The sequence below is a fragment of the Nyctibius grandis genome, chromosome 8 (assembly GCF_013368605.1).
Source record: "Nyctibius grandis isolate bNycGra1 chromosome 8, bNycGra1.pri, whole genome shotgun sequence".
Taxonomy (NCBI): domain Eukaryota; kingdom Metazoa; phylum Chordata; class Aves; order Nyctibiiformes; family Nyctibiidae; genus Nyctibius; species Nyctibius grandis.
Genome location: NC_090665.1, coordinates 41,526,065 through 41,550,513, shown reverse-complemented (window position 1 = coordinate 41,550,513; position 24,449 = coordinate 41,526,065). Strand labels below are relative to the sequence as shown.

Here is a 24,449-nt window from a genome sequence, read left to right as displayed (position 1 = left end):
TGCTGCTTCACACCATCTCCCACTTGACATTCCTATCTTTGACGTGTCCCATCCTTTAAATAAATGATGACTGAGAGTGATCCCCTTGAGCTTCAACTTGGAGCATGTTTTTATTAATTTATTTCTTGCTGTGCTAGATTTTTCCCCCTCCACTTTTAAAGGCTCCTTTGACTTTAATTAAAATTCTCCATAGGCTTATTGCCTTGAGAGAGGAGTGTGTGTGTATAAATTGATTTTAACAGTTTGCTGACTAGATACATTTTATGAAGCTCACACAGCCTTCCAGTGTGCATGTATGCAGACAACAAAATGTGTTTTCACATATGCACCATGCTATATTGATTGACTGCACCTCTGAAACTTATTGCTAACTAATGATGGAACAAAAAGGACAATCAGGATTGGTAGACACTTGTGTGCACGTGAAGCTAATGTGCTTACAGAGATCTTAGAGAAGAATCATGTCTCTGAGAGGAACGGTTCTTGGTTAGATATGTGGCAGGGTTCAGATGCAGCAGGTTGGTTAGAGTGGGAGAAGGTTTTATGTGTCCAGGTGGACACATATTTGTGATAATTGTTTTTGCAACAGAGGGGTAAATTTCACAAGTGGCATCTGAATAAGAATGGCAGCTTACTTACTTTTTGTCCTCATCAAGGGCCAAGAATTGCCCTACCTCTGGACGTGCATCTCACCCTTTTCTCTTGAAGGAAAGGACAAGGGTGTGACAGGATTTTCTACTGCTAGACTGCAGGATATGTGGTATAAGTCAAATATTCTTAGTTTGCTTCTGTCTGAGGTTGTGTCTGTGACGCTTGCTGATGCTGGAGTCGTAGTCAAAAGTGAGTGGAATACATACACCTAAGCAAAGCTTATTTAGGACTGTTGAGACTCCTCCCAAGACACAGACTCCCTGACATCACATCCCTGTGATTCGCAGGGGCCTGGCAGTGTGTCCAGGAGAGCTAACACCGTGTCTTTGTGAAAAGACAACACTTTCCACCCCATCTTTGACATCCCCCTTACATTAGAAAGAACCTGTTTCTCATCCTGATTTGGAACCAATGTTTAACATTACAGTAAAGGATTTCACAGAATCACAGAATGTTAGGGATTGGAAGGGACCTCCAAAGATCGTCTAGTCCAATCCCCCTGCCGGAGCAGGATTACCTAGACCATATCACACAGGAACGCGTCCAGGCGGGTTTTGAATGTCTCCAGAGAAGGAGACTCCACAAGCTCTCTGGGCAGCCTGTTCCAGTGTTCGGTCACCCTCACCGTAAAGAAGTTTTTCCTCATATTTATGTGGAACCTCCTGTGTTCCAGCTTGCACCCGTTGCCCCTTGTCCTGTCAAGGGATGTCACTGAGAAGAGCCTGGCTCCATCCTCATGACACTTGCCCTTTACATATTTATAAACAGTAATGAGGTCACCCCTCAGTCTCCTCTTCTCCAAGCTAAAGAGACCCAGCTCCCTCAGCCTCTCCTCATAAGGGAGATGTTCCACCCCCTTAATCATCTTCGTGGCTCTGCGCTGGACTCTCTCTAGCAGTTCCCTGTCCTTCTTGAACTGAGGGGCCCAGAACTGGACACAATATTCCAGATGCGGCCTCACCAGGGCAGAGTAGAGGGGGAGGAGAACCTCTCTTGACCTGCTAACCACACCCCTTCTAATACACCCCAGGATGCCATTGGCCTTCTTGGCCACAAGGGCACACTGCTGGCTCATGGTCATCCTGCTGTCCACTAGGACCCCCAGGTCCCTTTCCCCTACGCTGCTCTCCAGCAGGTCTGTCCCCAACTTGTACTGGTACATGGGGTTGTTCTTGCCCAGATGCAGGACTCTACACTTGCCCTTGTTATATTTCGTTAAGTTTCTCCCCGCCCAACTCTCCAGCCTGTCCAGGTCCCTCTGAATGGCTGCGCAGCCTTCCGGTGCGTCAGCCACTCCTCCCAGTTTGGTGTCATCAGCGAACTTGCTGACAGTGCACTCTATTCCCTCATCCAAGTCATTAATGAATATATGGAATAGAACTGATCCCAGTACTGACCCTTGAGGGACTCCGCTAGACACAGGCCTCCAACTGGACTCTGTCCCATTGACCACCACTCTCTGGCTTCTTTCCTTCAGCCAGTCCACAATCCACCTCACTACCTGATCATCCAGACCACACTTCCTCAGTTTAGCTGTGAGGATGCTGTGGGAGACTGTGTCAAACGCTTTACTGAAATCGAGATAGACCACATCCACAGCTTTACCATCATCTATCCACTGGGTTATGTCCTCATAAAAGGCTATCAGGTTGGTTAAGCATGACTTCCCCTTGGTGAAGCCATGCTGAGTGCCCCTAATGATCCCCCTATCCTTAATGTGCCTAGAGACAGCACCAAGAACAAGTTGTTCCATCACCTTTCCGGGGATGGAGGTGAGGATTTGTTTCTGGATGGTTTAGGGATGTGTGTGAGTATTTCAACCCTGAGGTTAGCCTGCATCCCCCATCTTGCTGAGGTATTTCCAATTTTGAATTTGGTGCGTAAGAACCTCTACTAAGCATCTTAATTTTTGGTGCTGCGTGTTCAGGTCCAAATTCTGATTTCGGGCAAGCTGTGAACATGGAGAGAGGCTATTCACTGGTGTCTTTTTCTTGTCTTGCGGGCTCAAGCCTGTCTTCAAAGAGAGTGTTGGCGCTTCCTGGAGAGGTCAGTGTCACGTTCTGAGGAGCACTGCTCTTCATGAATCTCATTTCAGCAGGTTGCTTTTTACTGACTGCTAGCTCAGCTACCAAAGAACACACTGTCATAGTTCAGTAAAGGCCAAAACCTCTTGCAGAACACCTTGCACGCCCTGCCTGGGATCACTGCTTTCAAGCCAGGTCTTGTACAATGAAGGCTTTATTCTGCTTAACCCTGTCAGTCCCTCTTCTTCCTCCCAGGGATGGCCTGACACAGGAAAAACAAAAAACCACCCACAGAAAAAATAATAATCTTCTGTGTCCTGTAATTGAGGGTGGGGTGTCCCCACTTCGTTAATTAGTGTTTTGTGAAGAATAAGAGAGAGAAGAGTTCATGTTGTTGAAGTCAGCGTCTAAAAGCTGGAATACAGGAGATGAAAACGGTGACAGTGTTGGTTGTATTGCTTCAGTGGTCCCCCAGGTTTGAGTCTTTAGCCCAGCTGGTTGAAACCTTGGTTGCTTTTCATTATTTTTTCCCTCCCAGAATGATACCTGGCCCTACTTAGAACAAGATACCTGAGATTTGTCCAGCTTTGTCCACCACTTCATGGTTCTCCACCTTTTTTTCCACTTCTGTTCCTATTGTGCTTTTTGCCTGTTTAAGTGAAGAATATGAGGCACAGCCCCAGTCAGTAGAGGTTTTCCAGTTATGGCTTCCCAGAAACATCTTTTCCGATTTCTGCATGTTGTCTTGCACCTTGTTGCTTCCCTATTTTATCCATTGGCCTTGAGAGGTTAGAGATGCTGAATGTGAAGGATTCTGGAGTTGCATCTCATGGCAGCTATAGATGTCCTTTTCAGCACTGCCTTCCTTGGAAGGATGCATGAGGAGTGCAAGGATGTGGCTCTGCACCTCAGAGAAACTAGAAGAGTTTTGAGTATAGCTGTACTGGGACTCTCAGTTCTGTTCTGAAGTGCACATGGTTGTGCTCAGTTTTTGTATGGGAAAATCTAAGCACTGAAGTTAATCACAGCCAAATCCATAGCAAAACTGGAAAGAATAGAACAAAGGTGTCCTGGCTGCTCCTGTAACTGCTGGACTACTCTGTGAGTGGATGATAATTCCCTCTTTGCGATCTTGGCTGAAATTCTGACATAAATTATTCTCTTATCTTTCAGCCCATGCATACTTGTAGCAAACAAACATAGCCTTAGCCTCCTGCACTGGAGAGAGCTGATAGAGAATTGCTTTATAACAGGCCCTAGCAGTATCTTTTGAATCCCTGGATTTTAAAGACAAACTGAAAAGATACTCATGTAACTGTAGTATTGCAGGTAGAAATGTCTTGCATCTGAATATTTTATTTCTATCCCGTTGTATAAAGTGAAGGCTACTGGGATGGTGAGCATTTCTAGTGGGGTGATAGCTGTGAAAAGAGAGAGCAAGATAGGTACCAGTTAGTATCGATTTCTTCCCTAAAGATGAGGCCTGCTACCTTTGTGGCTGCAGGCAGCTCCTTAGTGTTTCTACCTTATCTTCACTGATGTGGGTTTGTGGAGCTCAGTTAAGAGAGCCCTGTGGAATGGCTGAAGATCTTTATTACTCTCACTGGTGGTAACTGGTACATACGTAAGCTACTGCATTTCTATCTGGTCTAAAATTTTTAGAGAGAGATAAATAGCGTGTGTTTTGGTTTATTCAGTTTGTAATTTAATGTTGACTATTGCAGAAGAAAAAAAAAAAGAACCAAGAAAAAAAAGCAATGACGTGAGTACTATAGATCATGGTTCACGTATTTAAGTAAGATGAGTGAGTTCTGACTCTATGGAATTTAAGGAAATAACACTGAAAGACACTTAAGTAAAATTAAGACTTTTAGCAAATCACAGTTAGAATGTTTTTGGCTTGCTGTTGGATTGTTTGTTTTTTTTTTTTCCCCCTGCAGGTAAACTTTACTTTCTTGTTCTGTATCATCTGAAGGACACATGCACTTTCTGGGATTTTGGGAATGATTTCTGGGGTTCTGGGATTAGACATCAAATTTAACAAGATGATATATAGCTTTGAGGAGACACATTTGATGTACCACTTAACCTTCCCATAATTTACTGCCTGCCTCCAATCTCTGGAGGGCAAGGGGTTTATCTACACTCCAACCTGAGTTTATAAATAGCAAAGCAGGAGAGGGAAAAAGAAAGCAGGCTGGGGACCTGCCTGCTAAACTGTTATGATATGATGATGATGCAGGTAGGTGACATTAAATGCTACTGTCTGCATCCTTAATTGTGAGTTGTCATCACCTTGGCCATTTGAGAATGATAATGTGCTGTTCATATTCCAGATTTCTGTTCTTATTCATAGGGACTGTATGTTCCAACACTCAAACGTGTATGTATAATTTAAAAACAAAACCTCATTTTTTTTCGGAGTGTTTTTTTAGTGGAGACAAGGAGGGAGGAAAGATGCGAGTGTACCTTGACTGGTTTTGCATGTGGTTAATTTTCCTCCCTCAGAAGTGTAGCAAGCTGACAGTATCAGAAAGCCCAAATGGGAAAATGGTTGCTTCCAAGATGCAGTGAAGATTAAAAACAAACAAGTGGGGCTGGGAGGTAAGGGGGATCTTGCCCTATAGTCGTTTGCCATTTCTGATTTTGCAAATAGCTCTGCAGTGTCGTTTGATCTATGCTTCAGCATAATTTTACCAGGAGATATTTCTGGCCTTTTGCATTACAGTCAGATCCCTTTGCTGGGCTATTAGGTTGAAAATGCAGTCAAGTATTAACATTGAAACTGTTTGTTTATGTAACCTCCCACTGCATGGAACCCCTCCAAAATACCCTGCAATTGAGGGAGGGAAGGGGAAGAAGGGGATGAAAAACAAGAGCTGGATAGAAATAGTGCCTGCTCTGGGATTTAAATAGGTCAACTCATTTCAATAAATAGAAGTTAGGCTGTTGATATATGCCCATCTACTTAAACTGTCATTGAAGTTCACTTAGCTGCATTCCAGCAGAGATTGTTGGCCGTTAGAGACGTGATTGTTAGAGGACTTAAAGAGGGAAGAGGAAGGAAGAACAAAGAAACAGCCAGGCAAGGAGATCATACAAGTATTACACTTTCAGATTCCTGGTGGCTCTGACAAGTGTTGATAACTCTTTCAGCATCTACCTTCAGAACAGAGTCCCACTTTCCTACCCTGCCCCTGTGTTTGTCCCTATAGGATGCTCGCATATGGCATAAGCCTAAATACTCCTTTTTTCCCTTTTCTGCTGGAATGTATTTAATTTGCTTTGAACAAGAGCAAACCCAAATCCCAGGGCCTCTGAATAAGGGGGAGTTATGGAGGGGGAATACAATGAATGTCTTAATCCTGTGTCACCCTGTCTTTGAGACACTGTGGTACATTAAATTGATTTTGCAAATGAAAGCTAAAAGCTAAGCAAAAGCCACCAATCTATTTTGCCTAAAGATGATTTTAGTGCTCTTTATGTCCCCCTAAATGACAAACCAATTTGTTACCTGCCTACATAAACATTTGCCTATATTAACACCAGAAATGTTTTATTTTTATTAGCCCAAACTTTATCTTTTTATGAAGACACAGGGGCCCAATAAAATTAGTGTGCAAATATAATACCCAATTTGCATTTTTCCATGGTCAGCAGAAAAGCTGAGCAAAATCAATTTAATATTAGGTCAGCATATACATCAATAAAGCATATGCACACACAGGACCATTGTAATGCTCCCTGTAATTTTTATGCTGCCAGAGTAAAGAGATTAAATAATATTAAATGCTCCAAAATAGCTTTGCTTTTAAGAGGAATATAAAAAGAAAGAGAGACTTTGGCATAAAATGGGCAATAAAGGATAATAGTTGCACAATCTCCAACTTTAAAACGATTGTGATGATCTCAGAGGCAGGCTTCCTGCTAAACAGCCCCAATTCAGTAAAGCCCTTATGCCAACACTTACGTTTTTAAGCACATTTTTAAGTACAATAGAAGTTCGTCAAACAAATCACATATTTTAAGCACCTGACAGAGTCAGGGCTGGAACCAGAATGAAAATCCAGAACTTGAGAGGTTTGGATCCAGTTTTGAGCATTTCATGCAGCACCATTGCGAGGTAAAAGGTCCATGTGCAAGTGAGGCTTTGCTAAACAAAAACCCTCTCTGCTCCAGATGGGACTAGCTAAACATGGTGCTGGGTGAGGTGAGTCAATGAGCAATGAGGGCACCTTGCAGCAGTGCTCCTCCTGCACAGACCTTACCTCCCATGGATTTTGCATGGAGCCAAGATACTGCTCCCTCCCTTTCCATGTAAAAATACATAGGAACAGGTGTCTGACTTTCAAAAACTGTAGCCTAGTTTTGCTCCTCTCTCAGTGGTACAAATGGTATCATTTTTACCTTCTGTGCCACTTAGTTTCTTTGCACTGCTCAAGCCAACTATAAGAAAGCAAGAAAGAAAGGCTTATGTTTATTTGACCTAAGTCCAGTGGGATTCGGTAGTGACCAAAAATGGTATTCTTTTGCAATCTGTATGGCTGAGATGTGCACTCTTACCTGAAATGACGTTTGTGACCAGAAGTAACAAAAATAAATGGAATTAGGTGCTAATCTGGTCTCTTGGGAAAAGCCAAAGTAAATGCTGTTATGCTGCTTGGATTTGATTTGCTAAAGCAGGTTAACGTGGTAGAGACTAGGCAGTCAGGACAGCAACATCAGTGTTCACTTTTGACGCAGATGTTACAGTTCTGTTGGACACAGACAAGCCGAGACAGCACAGTGAAGTATAATGCAATAGAGTTCCTTTGATTTCCTCTGTGGAATCTTTAACTCACAGGGTTTTGAATATAAAATGCTGGCAATAGCCCACCTCATACTGCAGAGTACCTGAGAAAGGAAGACAATATGGAATTTATTTGCAATGGATACACATATTTCATGAAAATATGTGGGTATTTAAATAATGATTTTTTGGGGGCATGTTTTTAAGGTGATGGATTTCCATTTCTTCTGATTAGAGCCTTCTGGTCTTCTACAGGCAGGGTGAAATGTGGGAGGGGAGAAAGGCAAGCTTTTCCTCATACCTTGCCCCAACTTTGATGTCCTCTGCAAAGGAGTGGAGTTCACTTCCAAGTTCTCCTGATGGGTGCCAGTTAAAGGCTTTCTGAAGCAGACTTCTAGAACCAGACTTGTTCTTCCTTAGTACTAAGGCTGATGGAGTACAAATTTGTGAATTTGCATCATTACTGTTCCATGGCTACAAGATTTAAAGAAACCACAAATCTGCAATCTCTCTGCAGTCTGTTTCTGGTACGATGTGGTAGCAGGAAAGATCCTGGATGTTGAGTGAAGTTCTACCTCAGTTCTGTTACAGCACTTCATTTTGGTAGTGCAAATGGGATTCCATAAATTTTAATATTTCTGCATGAAATTTCTAGATACTTATTATTAAGCTACTACATACAAATACTGTTGTTTTCATGGTTTTTTAGTAGCATAAAAATTAATGAAAACAGATAAATGAATTTGTTGCCTTCCCATGAAGGTTTAGATTTTGATCTGACTGTGTTTTTTTAGTAGAAAATGTTTTCTGTGAGACTCCATTTTAGTTGCACTAGGGTAATATGTAACCAAGAGTGGAAACTGCTGTTTCCTGGGTGAAAGCTGGGGGAGTGTTGCCAGTGGGATTGCTTTAAGTGGTTAGCTTGTACATGCTATAGCATTAGAGGAGAAGGAAAATGAGTTGAGGGCCAAACAGCGCACGTGATATTCAGAGTGAGAGATTTGAGTTGCTTTCTTGCAGCTAACTGGGTTTCTTTTCAGTATAACATTTACTTGGTGTTTATCACCACTGTAGTAGCTTTAGAGCCAGAATAGATATTGAGGCTAGTGTTGTTTATTCTGACTAGCACCTTAGATCTTCATAACTTTGCCCAAGGGAATTTGCCTCTGCAGCAGAGCGACAGGATGGTAGTGGGTGAGTAGCAGGCTACGAGAGTGTAACACGCAATGGCAGATTGTTAAGGTCCCAGGCGGAATCTTAAGTCAAGGCAAATATTATCAATAATGCTGGTAGTGGTAGCCTTCAGAGGGAAAAGAAAATGTTTAGTTCAGTCTTCAAGATACTTTCTGGAAAAGAAATAATTCCTGAAATCTGTAAATTTCATCCCTTGAAAACTTTTTCATCAAATAGTTTTGTTTCTAAGACTCACTGTTATGGCAGTTGGAAGGGTAGAAGGGGTACCACAACATACTATTTTCCTGTGTTTCCACAACTGGCAAAGTTGTGGCTAAATGGAGTGTGCCTTTCTGTCATTTTGCTTGAGTGCTTTTGGCATCTACTGAGCTAAGCTATACACTTCTGATCTTTTTAATTTTGATTGATCTTTTCAATCCTGAAGTAGCAAATAGGATGAATTTTCAATATAAAATTTAAAATATGAAATGGTGTTTTGTAGTTGTTGCATCCATTATTGGTTTGGTGGGTTAATTTTTGCCAGCTGCCAGGTGCCCACCCAGCTGCTCCCTCTTCTACAGGACAGGGAGAAAAAATAAGATGAAAAGGCTCATGGGTCAAGATAAAGACAGGGATATCACTTACCAATTACCATTGTGGGCAAAACAGACTTGATTTGGGGGAAAAAAATAATTTATTGTTAAGTAAAATAGAATTGTATAGTAAGAATCAGAGAGAAAAATTAAAATACATTCCTCCCCCCCTCACCCCCAACGGTGCTGGGGATGGGTAATGGGATGGTTGTCAGTCTGAAACAGCTCCTCTCTGCTGCTCCTTCTTCCTCATGCTTTCCCCTGCTCCAGCCTGGGCCCTTCCTGTGGTCCTTCAGGAGAACCTGGTCTGGCACAGGGTTCCCCACAGGCTGTAGTGGGGTTTGCTCCAGCCTGGTCTCTCCATGGGGCTGCAGGGATGTTTCTCACTTTTCTCCTCTCCCTCCTCGCTGCCTGTGCGGCATTTTTGCCCTTCCTTAAATGCGCTTTCACTGAGGCGCCGCCACCTCGGCTGCTGTTCCGGAACCGTCCGGAACCAGCTGTGACCGGCTTGGGGCAGCCCCAGCCTCTCCTCAGAGAGCTCAGGCCTGCAGGCCCCGCTGCCAGCGCCTGCACACAGACACCCACTACAACTGGTAAAGAAAAAAGAACACAAAGCATAATATTTCTTTTTTAAATCCTGACTGCTGTAGCCTGATCATAGTTATCCTTTCTTTTTCCCTTCACTCTTTCATTTTTGGGTTATATATAAAACCACCGAGAGGCAAGTGCTGTTGATGTTTGGACTTAGGGGAGTGTTTGGAGGTGCGTGCGTGTGTATATACATACTTGCCATCCCTTTTATCACAGGATGTTATGGAGACCAAGACAAGTGTGGGAGGCTGAATATATGATTTGCATTTCTGGATGGATGGGTTATAATGTGCTGGTTCTGGGTTAGGGTTCAGGCTGGGAGCCCAGAATATAAATCATGCATGCCCTGCACCGGCCGGGTTTGAAGTCTCCATCTCAAACTCTTAGGGTGTTACGGTATTAAACATGAACTAGTCTTTGGTTTGTATTGGAAGCCCTTGGTACACCTTGTCCCATAGGTTGGCTAATGGGCATCCGTGTTCCCTCATATGTTCCCTTTTTACCAGTGTCTTCAGAGCAGCTAAACTGTGATTGAAGAGGACCTGCAGAACTGAAAGCTTGTCTGCCGGTTTAGTTTCTTCCCATATGTTCACAGAGCCTTCTACTTAGGCAGGGACTTTACTCACCAAAGGAACTTTTACCAGTTTAACCCACATTTAGAAGACACTAGTGAATTTTCTAGGCTTTCCAAGCTGCATGAAAGATACATGCTTTTCCAAAATGTTAACAGAAACATTCAAGAAATATTTGATTGTGCAGTTGCACAAGTTCTGAAATTCAAACACTGAAAATGAACATGACTTAATGTGACCTGTTCACTTTTTTTTTTATTTCATTCAATCTAAATACCAGAAAGAAATACACATGTGCACAGACACATATGCAGTGTGTTTTATGGTTTCTGTATGAATAATGCAGGATCTTGCTTAAAGAAAAAGATTTATAAAGGTATTGTTGGGCTTGACAAACTTGGAGAAATGTCTGCTGCGTGAAGACGGCTGGGTGCTATGTACATCGCAAGGGTGTGCATTCACACTCTGCAGCAAATGTACTGGGCTGGAAAGCGAGTGGTTCATTGGGGCTTGTAAGCCAAGGCAGAGTGAAGTTGCTTGGCACTGAGTGCAGGGTGGTAATTTCGTGCTCTTTCATCCCCCAAGGAAGGGAACACGGGAGGTCTTGGTTTGCACCCAGTGCCACATCTCCCATTGACTCCAAGCAGCTTTGCACTGAGCCCTAAATTGGGAAAGATCTTTCCAGTTCCAGAGGAGAATGAATTGACTAATGATTTTAATAACTGTTATAAAGGGTAAAGCTTAAATAACAAAAATGTTGTAATTAAACCCAAACAAAACAAAACACAGAAAAAACCTTCAAGCCAACCCTCTGTCCAAAAGATTTCCTAACCAAGGAGCTGTTCCAGCTCCAAACAGTGGCAGTCATGTTGCTGAGCATCACTTCTGTGCTGAGCCACTGTCTCTTTAATGTCATGCTATTTTTCCAAGAGAGGAGGAAAACTCCTCTCCTCTTGCAAAAGTGATCCCAGCCTTCTCCTTCTGCTCGTTAAAGTTGGTTTGCTGATTTATGTCCTTCCTCCCACACTACTTAATGCGAATGATGTGGGGTGGTCATCAACTTCTAGCTGATGGTGTTGTGTTCCTTTGTGCTGCCTCCCACTTTTCTTCTGCAGACAGAATTGACCCCACCAGCTGCTATGTTTGTCAGAGACATTCTTTCTTATATTTCTTTGCCTCTGGGGCTCAAAAACACCAGAGAGTGGTGAAGCTGGAGTATGAAAGAACAACTGAATGGCTGAGTTACAGGGTGAGCAGCTGTAGGACATTTAGAGAGGCTAAGGAAATAAAAAAGAAACTTGCTGAGATTGTCTCCTGAGAACAGGATTATTCCTGTGGTGCTGTTAGGTGTGATTTACCATTGGGGAAACTGAGCATTTCTAAGAATTCAGAAAATTAAAAAAATAACTCAGGTATGGTCTCAAGGATGCCCAAACATCTTTGAAATTAGAATTCTGTGTTTGGATATATAAGTAATGCATCTACCTAATAAAAAAACAAACAAACAAACTTGGATTTAGTTTCCAGTCTCCTTTCAGTGTGTAAACTTCTTATTTCAAAACAAAGATTTAAACTGTCTATAGCAATTGGATCCTGCTGTGTTTAGTATTACCCCTGCTGTGTGTGTTCAGAGCTAGTTAAGACATCTAACTGAGGTCCTGACCTCTTATGATCTTTAAAATTCCCAGAACCCGTTTTGAAAGAGCATAATTTTTATTTCCTGTTTACTAAATGCAGTCACTGCACAAACAGAGAAAACATCCTGCTTGACCCCTGTAGTTTATGGCTGAAGTAAGTGGCCAAACTAGTGTGGTTTCGATACTGGGGGATTAACCCACTTTAATTTCAGGATAGTTGGGATCCAAGTCTTCCTTCCGTGTTCCTGTAATTTGAAGGGGACCCGGCACATTTTCACAGCCTCACTGGAGAACGTTGCTGGATTTAATCCTGGTCTCTTTTTCATACTTTATTGGTTTTGAACATCTCTTTCAGTCAGGGCAGATGCAGTCCCAAATAGTTAAGAGATTTAAAAAAAAAATAACCCCCAAAATACCCCAGAGCAAAGCCTAATACATGTCATTTGTTAGCACTTTACCGTTGTTTGGCACTGTTAAGGCTTGTATCAAGTGTAATGCAGGGTGCAATTGGCTTTACGTTGGTGAATGGATCCCCACTGTGGTTCTTGTCGCCCCAGGGGGACATTTATCACAAGTGAGAGAGCAATTACAGTGCAGTTAAACTCACTGTAGTAAATCTTGGTTTTTATAAAGAGAGATAACTTTGTTGTTGCAGGTTTGGCTGCATGTCATTAGTTTTGCAGTCCTTGTGCAGTCTGCTGTATGGCCTGGTATGGAGACCCAGTGACACTGCCTCCTTTAATTATAAATTGTGCTTATTTATAATGTATGATCCATTTTAATAAAAGGATGTGCTTTAAAAATTAATGGCCCTTTGTTCCTACATATGGGACCCAGTTTAAGGATCTTTATCTCTCCTTTTTCCTCTGTCCCCTGCCACCCGCTTCTGCTGCAGCAAACCTGCGTCCAGGGGCAGAACAGAAAGTGGTGTTCATCACTGCACGAGTCCACCCTGGGGAAACACCATCTTCCTTTGTGTGCCAAGGTGAGTGTCTGCATGAAGATGGCAGATCTGGTGAGATCTGATTTCCTGTCAGTGCATGTATTGGATTTGCATAGCTTTGGATCTGATAGAAGGCTGAGTTCATGTGACAGTTTTTTCCACAGTAAGGATATTAGCAGAGTCTCTCACCTCTACCCAGCTGCCTGTTGTCTTGGAGGCAGTAGGAATATATTACCTGTGAGTCTTGTGAATGTTTGCTGAACTTGGTCAGAATTGGACAATGGGCTCTGAAGCTATTCAGGAAGAATTGACAGTCACACTTGTACATACGCAATGTGATCACGTAAGGCTCCTTTTCTTAGGAAAACAGGCTGGAAAAGCTCTGGGAGTGGTTCTCTGTTAAGTGCTTATGTTTTCTTGCTGTCTGATATCTTCAGCTTCTTTTCCACTGCGAAGCAATGACCCTAGTTCTCCAGTTTAATTCTAAGAGGCCTCTATTTGTCTCAAGCTGCTGCTCTGAGGAGCACAGCTCCCAGTGCCTGACTGCTGTTCCCCGCACAAAGCATTCCTGCTAAAAATAGAGAGCAAATTGCCCAGCTTGTATTTATAGAGAGTTGTAAATCTCAGGCTTGTGAGTACAAATAAATAAATAATCCTGGCATGTGTTCGTATAACTTCATTGTATAGGTCTGAAATATCATACTTATGGTATGTGACTTTCTGCAGTGGTAAATTGTTGATGGCGTAAATCAACGTAACTTCCCTGAAGCTAAGGCAATATGCTAATTTACTACATCAGCTTGGATCTGGCCCTGCCTAGCCAATGAGTTGCATCAATCAAGCATATGCAGAGTTTATTACATTGGCTGCTTGTAACACTGCAGATTGGTTTGCAACTGGCCCTGTTGGTACCTAAATAGCTTGGTGGGAAAGGTCTGGCACAGTTTCATGGTCTTCTCTGTGTGCTCCTCATCCTGGCAAGGTCCTGTGTCTGGCATCTCTCTAAGGCAAAAGGTCAACAGCTGTCACTTCTGCTGTCCTAGCCCGATGGGCTAACAGGACACTGGGCCTCTTCCTGCCAACCTGTGGAGTAGCAAAAGTAAAATCCTTCCTTTACAAAAATGGTGCTTCAGACTGAGAGCAGGAAAACTCAGCGAGTTTCCCATCTCCTGTGGTGGCATAGTTAATGCAGGGCATTATAGTACGCATGATGTTTGTTAATGACTATGGATTTTTAATTGGATGCTTTGATTCTGTTTGTGGCTGCTGGCATCGCCCTGTGAAATGAGGGCTGAGGCATGCTGCTGAGGTGGTACTTTGTAAACAGCGTTATTTTATTTTGATAATGGAGAGTTTATTCAAAAGGGGAAAAAAAAAAAGGGAATGTGAAAAAGCGGGTGGCACGCTTAGCCAGATGAAACAACTGGATGGAAGTCATGCTCTGATTGTCTCAGAGAAACTTCATGTTTTGTAGGAAAAATTAAAACTAAAAGAGGGGGAAATATAAGAAAAGGAGGGGTCAGTCTTGGAGAAGCGCATCAGAAACTTGCTGTGACTGCAGTTATAATGCACGCTTGACTCGCTTGGAAATGCACGGATCTGAAGGCACTGAACTCTGCTGTGCATTGAGCCATTCTGCCCAGTGCAGATGAAGCTGCCTTGTGTGTATAATTAGTGTCAAGACAAGTAGAAATGGCAAACATTTCAAGGCCATTGCTGTGTTGTTTCTAGCATAGCCAAATGTGAAATTGGGTGCTTGTTCCATCTTTGGAAACTTTTATGTGGGAGGGTCAAAAGGAGGGATAAAAAGGATCCCTTTGGCAGTCAAGTGAGGGCACAATGAGGAGTTTTATTTCTGGAGTCTTGGGAAGCATTTTGGCAGAGTTAGGTGTTGCAGATTTAATATCCAAATGCCAGCCCAGTGCATATGGAACATGTCAGGATTTTTTTTTGGTAGAGAGATTTCTTCTTGAATGTTTGATTACGCTCACCACCTGAAGTATTAAGATACGGAAGCTAATCCTGAAGATTCCCCAGATGCAAGCAGCATCTCATATATGGAAGAGCAGAATTGTGACTGCTGAGGCCTGGAGAATAAGCTCATAGGGGAATAGATAACAAGTTACAAGCTTTCTTTTTTTTTGTTCTTCATTTTTTCTTGGGTTTCATTCAGTTCAGGCTCTGTCTTCCTCCTTAAAGCTCTAAGCTCAGAACTAACTTCTTACTCGTTTTTCAACCTGTCTTTGAGCTAACCAAGTACCTTCCTTCCTTCTTTGGCCTGCTCTCTGCTAAGGATATGTAGCTGTGTGTAGTCCAAACACAGCTTCCTGGGGCCTGACGGAAGCTCCCTATTACATCTTCCATTTTTTGATTAGGCAAGATACCCTGATGAGAAGCAAGTTGTCTAGCCTTGATACATCAGGATATACTTGGTCCTCTCTATTGGTCCTTTCTTCTTCACTTTACCCACAAATTAAATCTAAGCAAGGGTCTTTGTGTTCCTGTGGGAAAAGACCATAAGGTCATCTCCCCGTTCAGAGCTGTATTGTGTCTGTATCATACTACTTCATATTCCGTTATGAAGAATCCCCTGAAAACTGAATTTTGGATACAAATACCCCATGTTTCTGTAGATGTACATATTGTAAAATGGATACATGCTTCTATCTCCTTACAGCTGTGGAGTGCTTGCAGCAGTAGCCAGACCTCTCTAGAATCATTAGGCACCTCATCCAGCAGTTAAAAACAAGTGCTATAATATTTCACACGTGGTGCAGCTGCTGAGCTGTAGCTCACTTCCTTAAAAGGCAGACAAAACCCCAGAGGGCCTCTTCATAGAAAGATGGATTAAGAACCTTTTGTTTCTGTTTTGGTCTTTTAAGAGTTATTATGATGCTTCAGGTTAGCCTTTTTAGGAAGTTTTCCTGATAGTTCTTAACTGCTTGTTGTTAAGTTCAGGGACAGAGATATGAAGAGTTAGTCACCAGAGAGTATATTTGCATGAGGACCCTTTACATCCGAAGGTAGGGCACTGCTCTCCTCCTCAGGCTGTGACAGTCATCCTGAACATTGATGCTTGTGTTATGTTTGGGGATGAGTAAGAGTTAGGGTCTGAGATGAAGAGAATTCTGTTGTTTTCACTTTGCTCTTATAGACCATTTTCTAACCAACTGGAATCACTGCCACTTCTGGAGGGCTTTTATAGTGCAACACAAAACAGTGCAAATTCATCTTATGGCTTGAACTCATCTCTCATGGGCTGTTCCGATTTCTGAGGGATTTTTCTGAAGTTGTGTTTTTAGATTCTTTTCCTTTCTCAGATATTTTTCCTCATTTTCCTCCCCCAGTATTTTTATTTAAGAAAATGCAAGCCATTTTCTGTATTCCACCTTATACTGTTAAGGCAAGTAAATCGTTAACTCTTACAGATAGTGTCAGGTAATGCCTATACATGTATGTAGTGTGCACAAATGTGTGTGTGTAAAATCTGTACAAGTCCCTACCCTCTCAACACTGGTGATAAGCCAGCTTTCCAAAGGCTTGGATTTTACCCAAGATCTGGCAATGGGAGTATTTTCCCCCCCCGGCCCTCCCAGTATTCTTATAGTCTTATTTTCCTTCCTTTGGCTGCTAGATTTTATTTTCTTTGTGGGAGATAAGCAACTGTCCCTCACTATTCATGTGCCTGGAAAGTTGTAGGAGACATGTGGTGACTACCATGTTTAAGTTTGTCCTGTGAATTTTGGCTTTTGCCAGCAGTCGGTAATTGCAAGCTTAAGCATGTCTAGATGTACTTAGACATGTACTTTCCCCATAGACTGAGGATATTCTAGTAGTAGTATGTTATTTGTTGTCTTTTTAACGCATTTGCCAGTGTGGCATCCACTGTGCCACCTAAATGCAAAAACGAAAATTTGTACCCCAAGTGTTTTACTTTATTTAATAGAGTTTGCCAGGCTGGGAGCCCACAGTGGAAGACCCAGTGCAAGAGGGGAGGGAGAGGGATCCCACAGCTGGGTTTGCAGATGCTGAGCGTCTTGTGCTAAGTGTAATTTGACCTGAAGCTGACCTTGAAGCTTATGGGCTGAATAGGCAACAGCCATTAAAAAGAAAATATAAGGAAAACAGACACCTGGGACTCTTATCCATAAGAAATGGATCAAAAAATGACTTTTCAATCAATCTTGTTTCATTACAGCTGCTTAAATGAATGCTCCCTATTGCTTCACCTTAAATCAGATGATATGAACGAAAAAACTAGATGGCACTGGGCAATATCTCTTGGCTTTCTGCTAACATTCTTGGTCTGTGTTTTTAACACCCACCCTCTTGCCACCAGAGGGCAGGAAAAAGATCTGAAAACTTTTGTAAGTTTTAGGGACAGACTGCCTAAAAAACCTGGTCTCCCACCAGCTGTCTCAGAAGTCCTGCTGTTGCACAATAACTCACTGGGCTAGTGGGTAGTTGAACTTACTCTCTCTGTGACCAAGGTACTCCACATGCTATGAAGGATTTTATTCCTGGACAGATTCCCAGATGGGCTCTTTAAAGTGGTTGCAGTTTTCTAGTTCACTTCATGGAGGCAGTGCCTTCAAGTTCTTTGAATTTGATCCTGCAGGATCCCTGAAGGAGTTAAGAGAGTGAAGTTGCTACAACATGAGTGGGACTTGGATTTTTGTTTTGGTGTTTTGTTTTGTTTTTTTGCTTTTTGCTTGTGGGAAAGGCAGTTGTATGTGTGAGAAGAGTAATTTTGAAACTTGTTGCTCCTACTTAGAATTTTAACCAACTTCTGTCTTTTATTATGAAAAAAGAGAAAGAATAAACTGTTGGAGTTAAAAGCTGCTTTTCTGCTTCCTTCACTAAGCATAAATCATTTGAGCGTTAGGGCGTGTGATAGTAACTGAAAGACAGGACAGAGCATGTTTTAAATGCAAGAGTAAATGCAGCTAATGTAGCCCTTATATGTGAAAAGAACCTTTCTGAAGCAACAGAGGTGATGACCTTGCTTAGCTGTTGCTAGGGGATAAATTTCTCCTAAAGAAATGAAACTGAGTCCTGTAGGGGGTGTTGGTATAGGATGTTTTTGGTAACAGAAGCTGTACTGGAGAAAAACACTGAACCCAGAAAGTGCCTGTTGTGGTAATGATGGGACCCTCAGAAGCTTGAGGGCATCATCTGCCGGACTTCATATCTGACTGAATTTGCATCTGAATAAATGCATGGGTTGCATCAGTTCTGACCTCACTTAATCTGTTGTACTCTTCCTTCTAGCAAGCCAAATCATCTTCATTTCTCAGCTGTATTTCCTACCAGTGGAGGAAACAAAGTATGATTCCATAGAGAGTGGGGATCTTAGACATGCATGTTTGTTATGTTACTTCACTGTCTCAGTTCTGTCTTCTCTGACAAATGAAAGAGACTGGAAGCAAATGCTTATGTTCTCCTGGCTACTTCTAGACTCAAAGTGAACACCCCTGTAGGTATAAAGGCGTAGTTTGTCATTCATCTTTGGATGCAGGAGAGTGCTCTGCCTTGGCCATGCAGCAGGCCTGTGAGTGCTCTCTGCAGGAATGCCCTTTGGGGGGGCCATTGCCAGTGTTTCAGTTTGTGGGCTGCATTGCTAATATTGAAGAGAACTGAACTAAACAGAAGCTCCACTTTAAGGGAAGTTTATACTCTTTTGCCACCCCAAAGGTACAAAGACACAGAGCTTCCATTCCCTTTCAATACTTGTGTCCTTTGCAAACTTATTCTGGCTGCAATCCATAGGAGAATGCACTTGATGTTTCACAGTTCCACCCTAGAGGTGACTGCTCTTAGACAAAAAAAGCAAAATCTTTCTGTAAAATGACTGGTATTCTGCATGTATAAAATGATATGCAAAAGTTGTGGCAGGAGAGGATGGGAACACTCTTCTGTTCATTTAGCCATAGCTTAGCACTTACAAGCAGTGAGGGAACATGGTGAAGAGAAGCTGCAGTTTATGGTCTCTTTTATAGGGGTTCAGGAAACCAAATGATGAGAAGCAGACAAATACAACAGAATTCAACGGCTCAACCATAAAATGAGCTGCAGGGCTGTCTTAAAGTTGTTAGACTGCATTCATCCTTTTTGCTAAGATTTTTTTTTTTTCTTTAAGTGCACAGCTCCTAAGCTTTAATGCAAAGGGAAACACACTCTCCTTGACTTCTAAAGCAACATGAAAAACACTATTGTCTGTCCCTTGTAAATCTCCTGGATAGGATTTTAGTGTGAAGTATCCCAGGAGAGAGAGAGAGGTTGTTCTGAGAATATAAAACATCCATATTGGAATAAAGGAAATAAAAGCTCCTCTTAAAATTGTGTTGATGTAAATAGACCATTAGAAGAATTTCTGCTACCCAAAGTGACATTAGCTGTTACAAGATATTACAGGTTTTGAATCAATTCACTATGGTGTCAGGCAGGTATGAGAGGTTATACACCTGGTTTCCTGAGTTGGAGGAAATTTATAATGAGGTTAAATTTCTCTGGCTATACAGTTAAGTGATTCACTCTCTTACCACGTATGTATGCTGGATGTGCCAGGGAACCCCTGCACAGAAGAGAAGGTGTGGTGGTGGCAGGGGTGGGTAGAGGGGCTGTGCAGAGGCTGGGGGCTGCAGTCTGCAAAGGGAAGAAGGAATCCCTAGAGCTCTGGAAACCTGGGCTGCCTCTGAGGGAGGAGTTTTCATCCGTGGAGAAGGCTGTTGTGTGGCTGAAAGACCCTTTCCCACCAACAGCAGAAGTTGCTGCCTCATCTCTTCCATCCTATCAGTAGTAGTGGGAATGGAAAACTGGGCTTGCCAGGTCGGCTCACCCCCCAAGCCTAGGCCTGCATGCTCACCTTGCATCTTCGAGTAGGAGGAATGGATCAGTCCTACCTCCTCACCCCTGGGACAACAAGCTCAGCTTTGCCTACGCAGCTGAGAAATGTCAAGTGGCTTCCTTTGATTCAGTTTGCCCTTTGCCCAGGGCAGGCCTTTGACTACCTCTGCTTAACTAATCCTCCTTACAATAATCAGAGATCTAAAGGAGCCCTTGGTCTTCAAGAGGGAGAGTTGAGAAAGGCTTCATTGTACAACAGGAGGCAAATTTGCTTTGTCTCCAGGTGGGATTGCCCAATTAATCTCTTAAACATACTGGTTTTGCAATGTTTCTGGACTGCTCATACTTTTTAATAACACTAGCTTAAAGATCATTTCCTTCCAGCCCTAACCAGCCTACCTCGAGGGCAAAGCACATCATCTTTGTAACAGCACACTGTGGCACTTTGCTGATGTCTGAGGATAGGAAAAAGAGAATATATTGATTCAGCTGAACTTTGTGGTCACTTGGATTTCCCTTAATATGGCCTGTTTTTCCCAGTGGAAATTGCAGTCCAAGTGAATTTTGAAGATGCTTATCCATGTCTTCCCAGTTATCAGTTAGGTCAGAGTCAACTTCTGTGTGTATTGCTTTGCATGGCCGTGGGCAGCAAGTCCTGCACTTCTAGAGAGCAGTATTATGCCTGTGCAACAGATTTTCTCTGGGCCTAGATGGGAGAGTAGGCCCTCTAGAAGTGTTAGATAATACATTGCTTGTGGCATTGTCTGCTGAGTCTGTGGCTGTGCAGCAGTCTGACTGGCCAAGAGCATCCAGTGTACGCTGTTTCCCCAAACTGGACTTCGCATGCGTGGGTCAAACAGTGCTGGAGCATCTGTTGCTAGTGGGGAAATCCCAGGCAGAAATCTTGAAGTCCTGCCACAGATGAATTAGACGAGGGCATGAATATGTAAAAATCAGAACAGGGCTGTAAAGACCACAGGAAGTTTGGGGTTGTCTTTAGATCTCATTTGCATGGCTGTGCTGTCAGTGAAAAAAGAAACCGCTCCTATAAGTGACCATCATTAATTTCAAGGAATCTAAATTATGAGATGAAGCCCTTTCTGTAAGTGCAGCAGTGTGTGAGATCTGTACTGGTCAAGCTGCAGGTGTTGTAGTGGTATGTCAGGCTTCACAATTAGGAATCTCTCCTAGTTTTTGTACTTCTTTTTTAAGGCTTTTCCATTCTCCTTCAGTAGTGTCCTAGCTCTTCCTCACAACTGATATTAATTTTGATGGTCTATTGTTTCCAGCTTTGTCTTCTGACCCTTTGTTCTTTGCCTGCCCTGGTTCGGTTCAGCTGAATTGATTTTTTTTTTTGTTTTGTTTTGTTTTCATTTTGTTTTCAGTTCTTTTGTCTCCAAGGTGCCCTGTGCTTGCCTTCTCACTCCTTCTGTGTTGCTATAGCTGCTGCTCTGAGGAGCCAGCATTCATGTGTGACTAGGACTTGGCTGCTGGAAACTTTTCTTTGACACAAGGGCACCTGAGTGAAATTCTTCCTCTGCTCCTGCACAGATTGCTCACGTGGTCTGTGTGCGCCTGTCGCAAGGTATTGTGTACAGGTTTATAAGAGGCCTTGACTTCTGCAGTTTATAGAGAAAAGGGAGTAAAGCTTGTTTGGAGGGTAAGAAGAAGGGACTTGGGATGAAAGCAGGCTCCTGCCCCAGACAATAGACCTTGAGAGGTGGTCTTTGCTCTTTCAATGCAGTCCTGCTTCTCTGGGCTCTGAGGATGGAGAGGAGGGGTAATGGGGCACATGCCTCAGCCAAAAGGGGATGCATTCTTTACCAGTCCTGCTTAATTTCATCTATGAAGAAATGTAGGCAAGAATTGCTTTGCTGGGACCCTAATGCATGGACAAACTTCTATTAAACACTTTGTAGACAGCAAGTGTGGATTCAGAGTTGTTTTGAACAGTGGCACACAGTTCTCTAAAAAGTCACCTTCCCCAGGAAGGTTGGTTCTTAGTGAGAGATGTGGCCCCTATGACAACTTCCAGATGTGCCCTATAGCACTAGTTCAAGGGTCCAAATACTTATTACATGTTCAGCAAACGGTAATAGATCCCTGGTGTCCATGCTGTGATTTGCGGTTATGGTTTTAGTCTCTGCTGCTGCTAAATGTAAAAGATAATTGGAGATGGATAAAAAAGAATTATTTTTTTTTAATGCCACAGCTTTTCAAAGAGAATGCTTAATTTGAAATTTTGTACAAAATCACTTTTATTTTTCTCTTATTTTCCTTTTTGCTTTTTTTTCCTTGTCTCCCCACTTTTTTATCACTGAAGGAAAAAAACATTGGGGAAAAGGAAGAAATAAAGGTAAAAGTCTGTTTCAGTGTTCAGTAAAAAAGGAAAAGACTGTAGGTCTTATGACAATGTTTCTTCAAAATTTTCAGCCAGTGGTACAGTGTGTAGGCAACATATAACAAAGCTGGACCCTGCCTTATGTTATGGACAAGAATAAGCCAGGTCTTTGGGTGATTACAGAAGAGATGTGGCACAGACAATGACAACAGGGCAAGTTCTTGTTCAGCAGGTCCTCCACCTACCCAAAAGGAGCTATTTCTGACAGCACTGAAAGATTTCAGTTTTCATGGTTATTGAATTTTTACTGCCACGGTGGCTTTTGTATGGCACTAACCACCATTGTAGCCAATCCCCTTACAAACACCAGTGCTTGGTGCCATAACAGCAAAGTGAGAACAGGAGGGTGGCTAATTCCCTGGTACAGGAGAAGCCATTCAGCCTCACTGAGCTTTAACCATCTTCTGTCAAATGGGAGATAGTCTGTCACAGAATCAAGAGTGGAGCTGAAAAATGCTGTGACCCAGCCTTCTCCCAGGTACCATCTTTTCAAATTTGGGTCTGTGTTTTACTCCTGGGGAGGAGCAGGGAACAACAAGCAGTAGTGTCCCAGGTCAGAACTGGAAACCCCTTGGAAGTGAACCCCTAAATTACTGCAGGAAGGTTGCTTGTCCTGCACTGGAGACAGCAGCTGGGAAGTGACTGCCACCATGCTCAACGAACAGACCCCTCTTGTGGCTCTGAAATAAACCCTTACTTTTGCCATGTGCGTGTTAGTCAGGGGTCTCAGTTTGTCCAACATGTTCAGTGGCACCTCTCTCTTCTGATGTCTGTATCTTTCATGTAGTAGAAGAGGCTGTTTATTATATTTAATTTTACCTTTAAGATGTTAAAATTCAGTCTGACTATTCAAGGTAGAAAGTTACTTTTTGCCCCTGGCTACAAGTGAACTCTGATTTTTCTTCTTCCTGGCAATGTTCCTAATGGCCGAGGATATGAGGGAAATAGCACCTTGACATTAGCTTATGTGGTCACAGTGCTGCCAGAGTTTAAACCCATTGCTTCGAAGTGCTTGGGGAGAGCTGCTGTTTGAGGGCTTGCTGGCACTTGAGAGTTCATTTGCATCTGAAGCAGGCTGTGAATGGAGGCAATAGAACACTTCTTGAGCGATTCTTATTCTGGAACAAGTGCATCTTATTCCTTCTTAGTTTAATATGCTTCAAAGTAGATTCTGCAATAAGATTGTATCCAAACAGAATTCTTTAGGAAATGGTGTTTTTGATTCTTCCTAAAACAGCAACAACAAACCCCCTCAATGCTTAGAGGAGCCCTGAAATTTATATCCTTTTAACTTCCTCCCTTGTGCTCTTCAGAGGGAAACATGTACTATATACCCTCCTGGAGAATTTTACCTCTTCACAAGCAGTGATGTCAGTTGCTTGTGGCTGCCCTACTCATGAGAGTACAGTTTGCTCTCTGAGTATTCCCTCTTCAGTGCTAATTACCATCACCTTTAGGATCTGCAGTGCAGCTCCATTTTCACAGCAAGATTTTCTCTGGAGAGGAGGGTGGGGGCTTAAGACATATTCTGCTGCTTAGCAGTCAGGAGCACATCTGTATTGACAAGGAGTGGCCCTAATTTGTCTCTGTGGAGCTTATTCTTGCCTGGATGTCATGCAGTGTAAGTAAAAGAACAGATCCATCCCCACGGGTGAGGGGCAGAGCAGAGTTTTTGCAATTTTTTTCCTCATGTAGAGACATGGTCGTTTTTGTTTTTTCTTTAAGACAAAAAAAATAAACCACAGAAAAAAAGCTTTTTCCTGCTGGAGCCCAGTGCAAGCAGCTATCCAACAAGCACCCTCCAGCACCACTGGAAGCAACTTGCAGATACACAACTTTCATCTCAGATTCAAGGGGAGAAAATTCAGATGCAGCCAGCACTTTCTTGGCCATCAGATCTTCCCAGAGGATTAGGTTTTTGTTTAATAAATCAAACTTTTTTCTTTTTTTCCCCCCAGTCTAGTGAGCTCATGAGTCACCCAGAAATAGTTCAGGTGTTGCATACAGCCCCTGCTTTCATTGTCTGCCAAGACTGAAGTTACAGACTTTGTGCAAATGGACTTTTGTGTTTCATTTACTTTTGACTATTCTTTGTTGATTAGAACTCCTCAGCCTCTACAACGAACTTCCATGTATCAAGGGGGAAATGGATACAGATATACTTTTGTTTCTCATGATGTTGGTTTGCTCATGTGGTGCTTTTAGATGTCTTTGAGATGCAAAGCCAGA

At 42.6% G+C, this 24,449-nt stretch overlaps 1 protein-coding gene across 1 annotated transcript in view; it reads left to right on the top strand.

Moving 5' to 3' along the window:
• LOC137666330 (BEN domain-containing protein 5-like) overlaps window positions 1-24,449 on the top strand; it is a 729,551-nt gene that overhangs the window by 488,457 nt on the left and 216,645 nt on the right. The window contains exon 5 of the mRNA XM_068406246.1: window positions 12,926-13,015. Coding sequence (XP_068262347.1) covers window positions 12,926-13,015 — 90 coding nt within the window. The remainder of the gene's footprint in view (window positions 1-12,925; window positions 13,016-24,449) is intronic.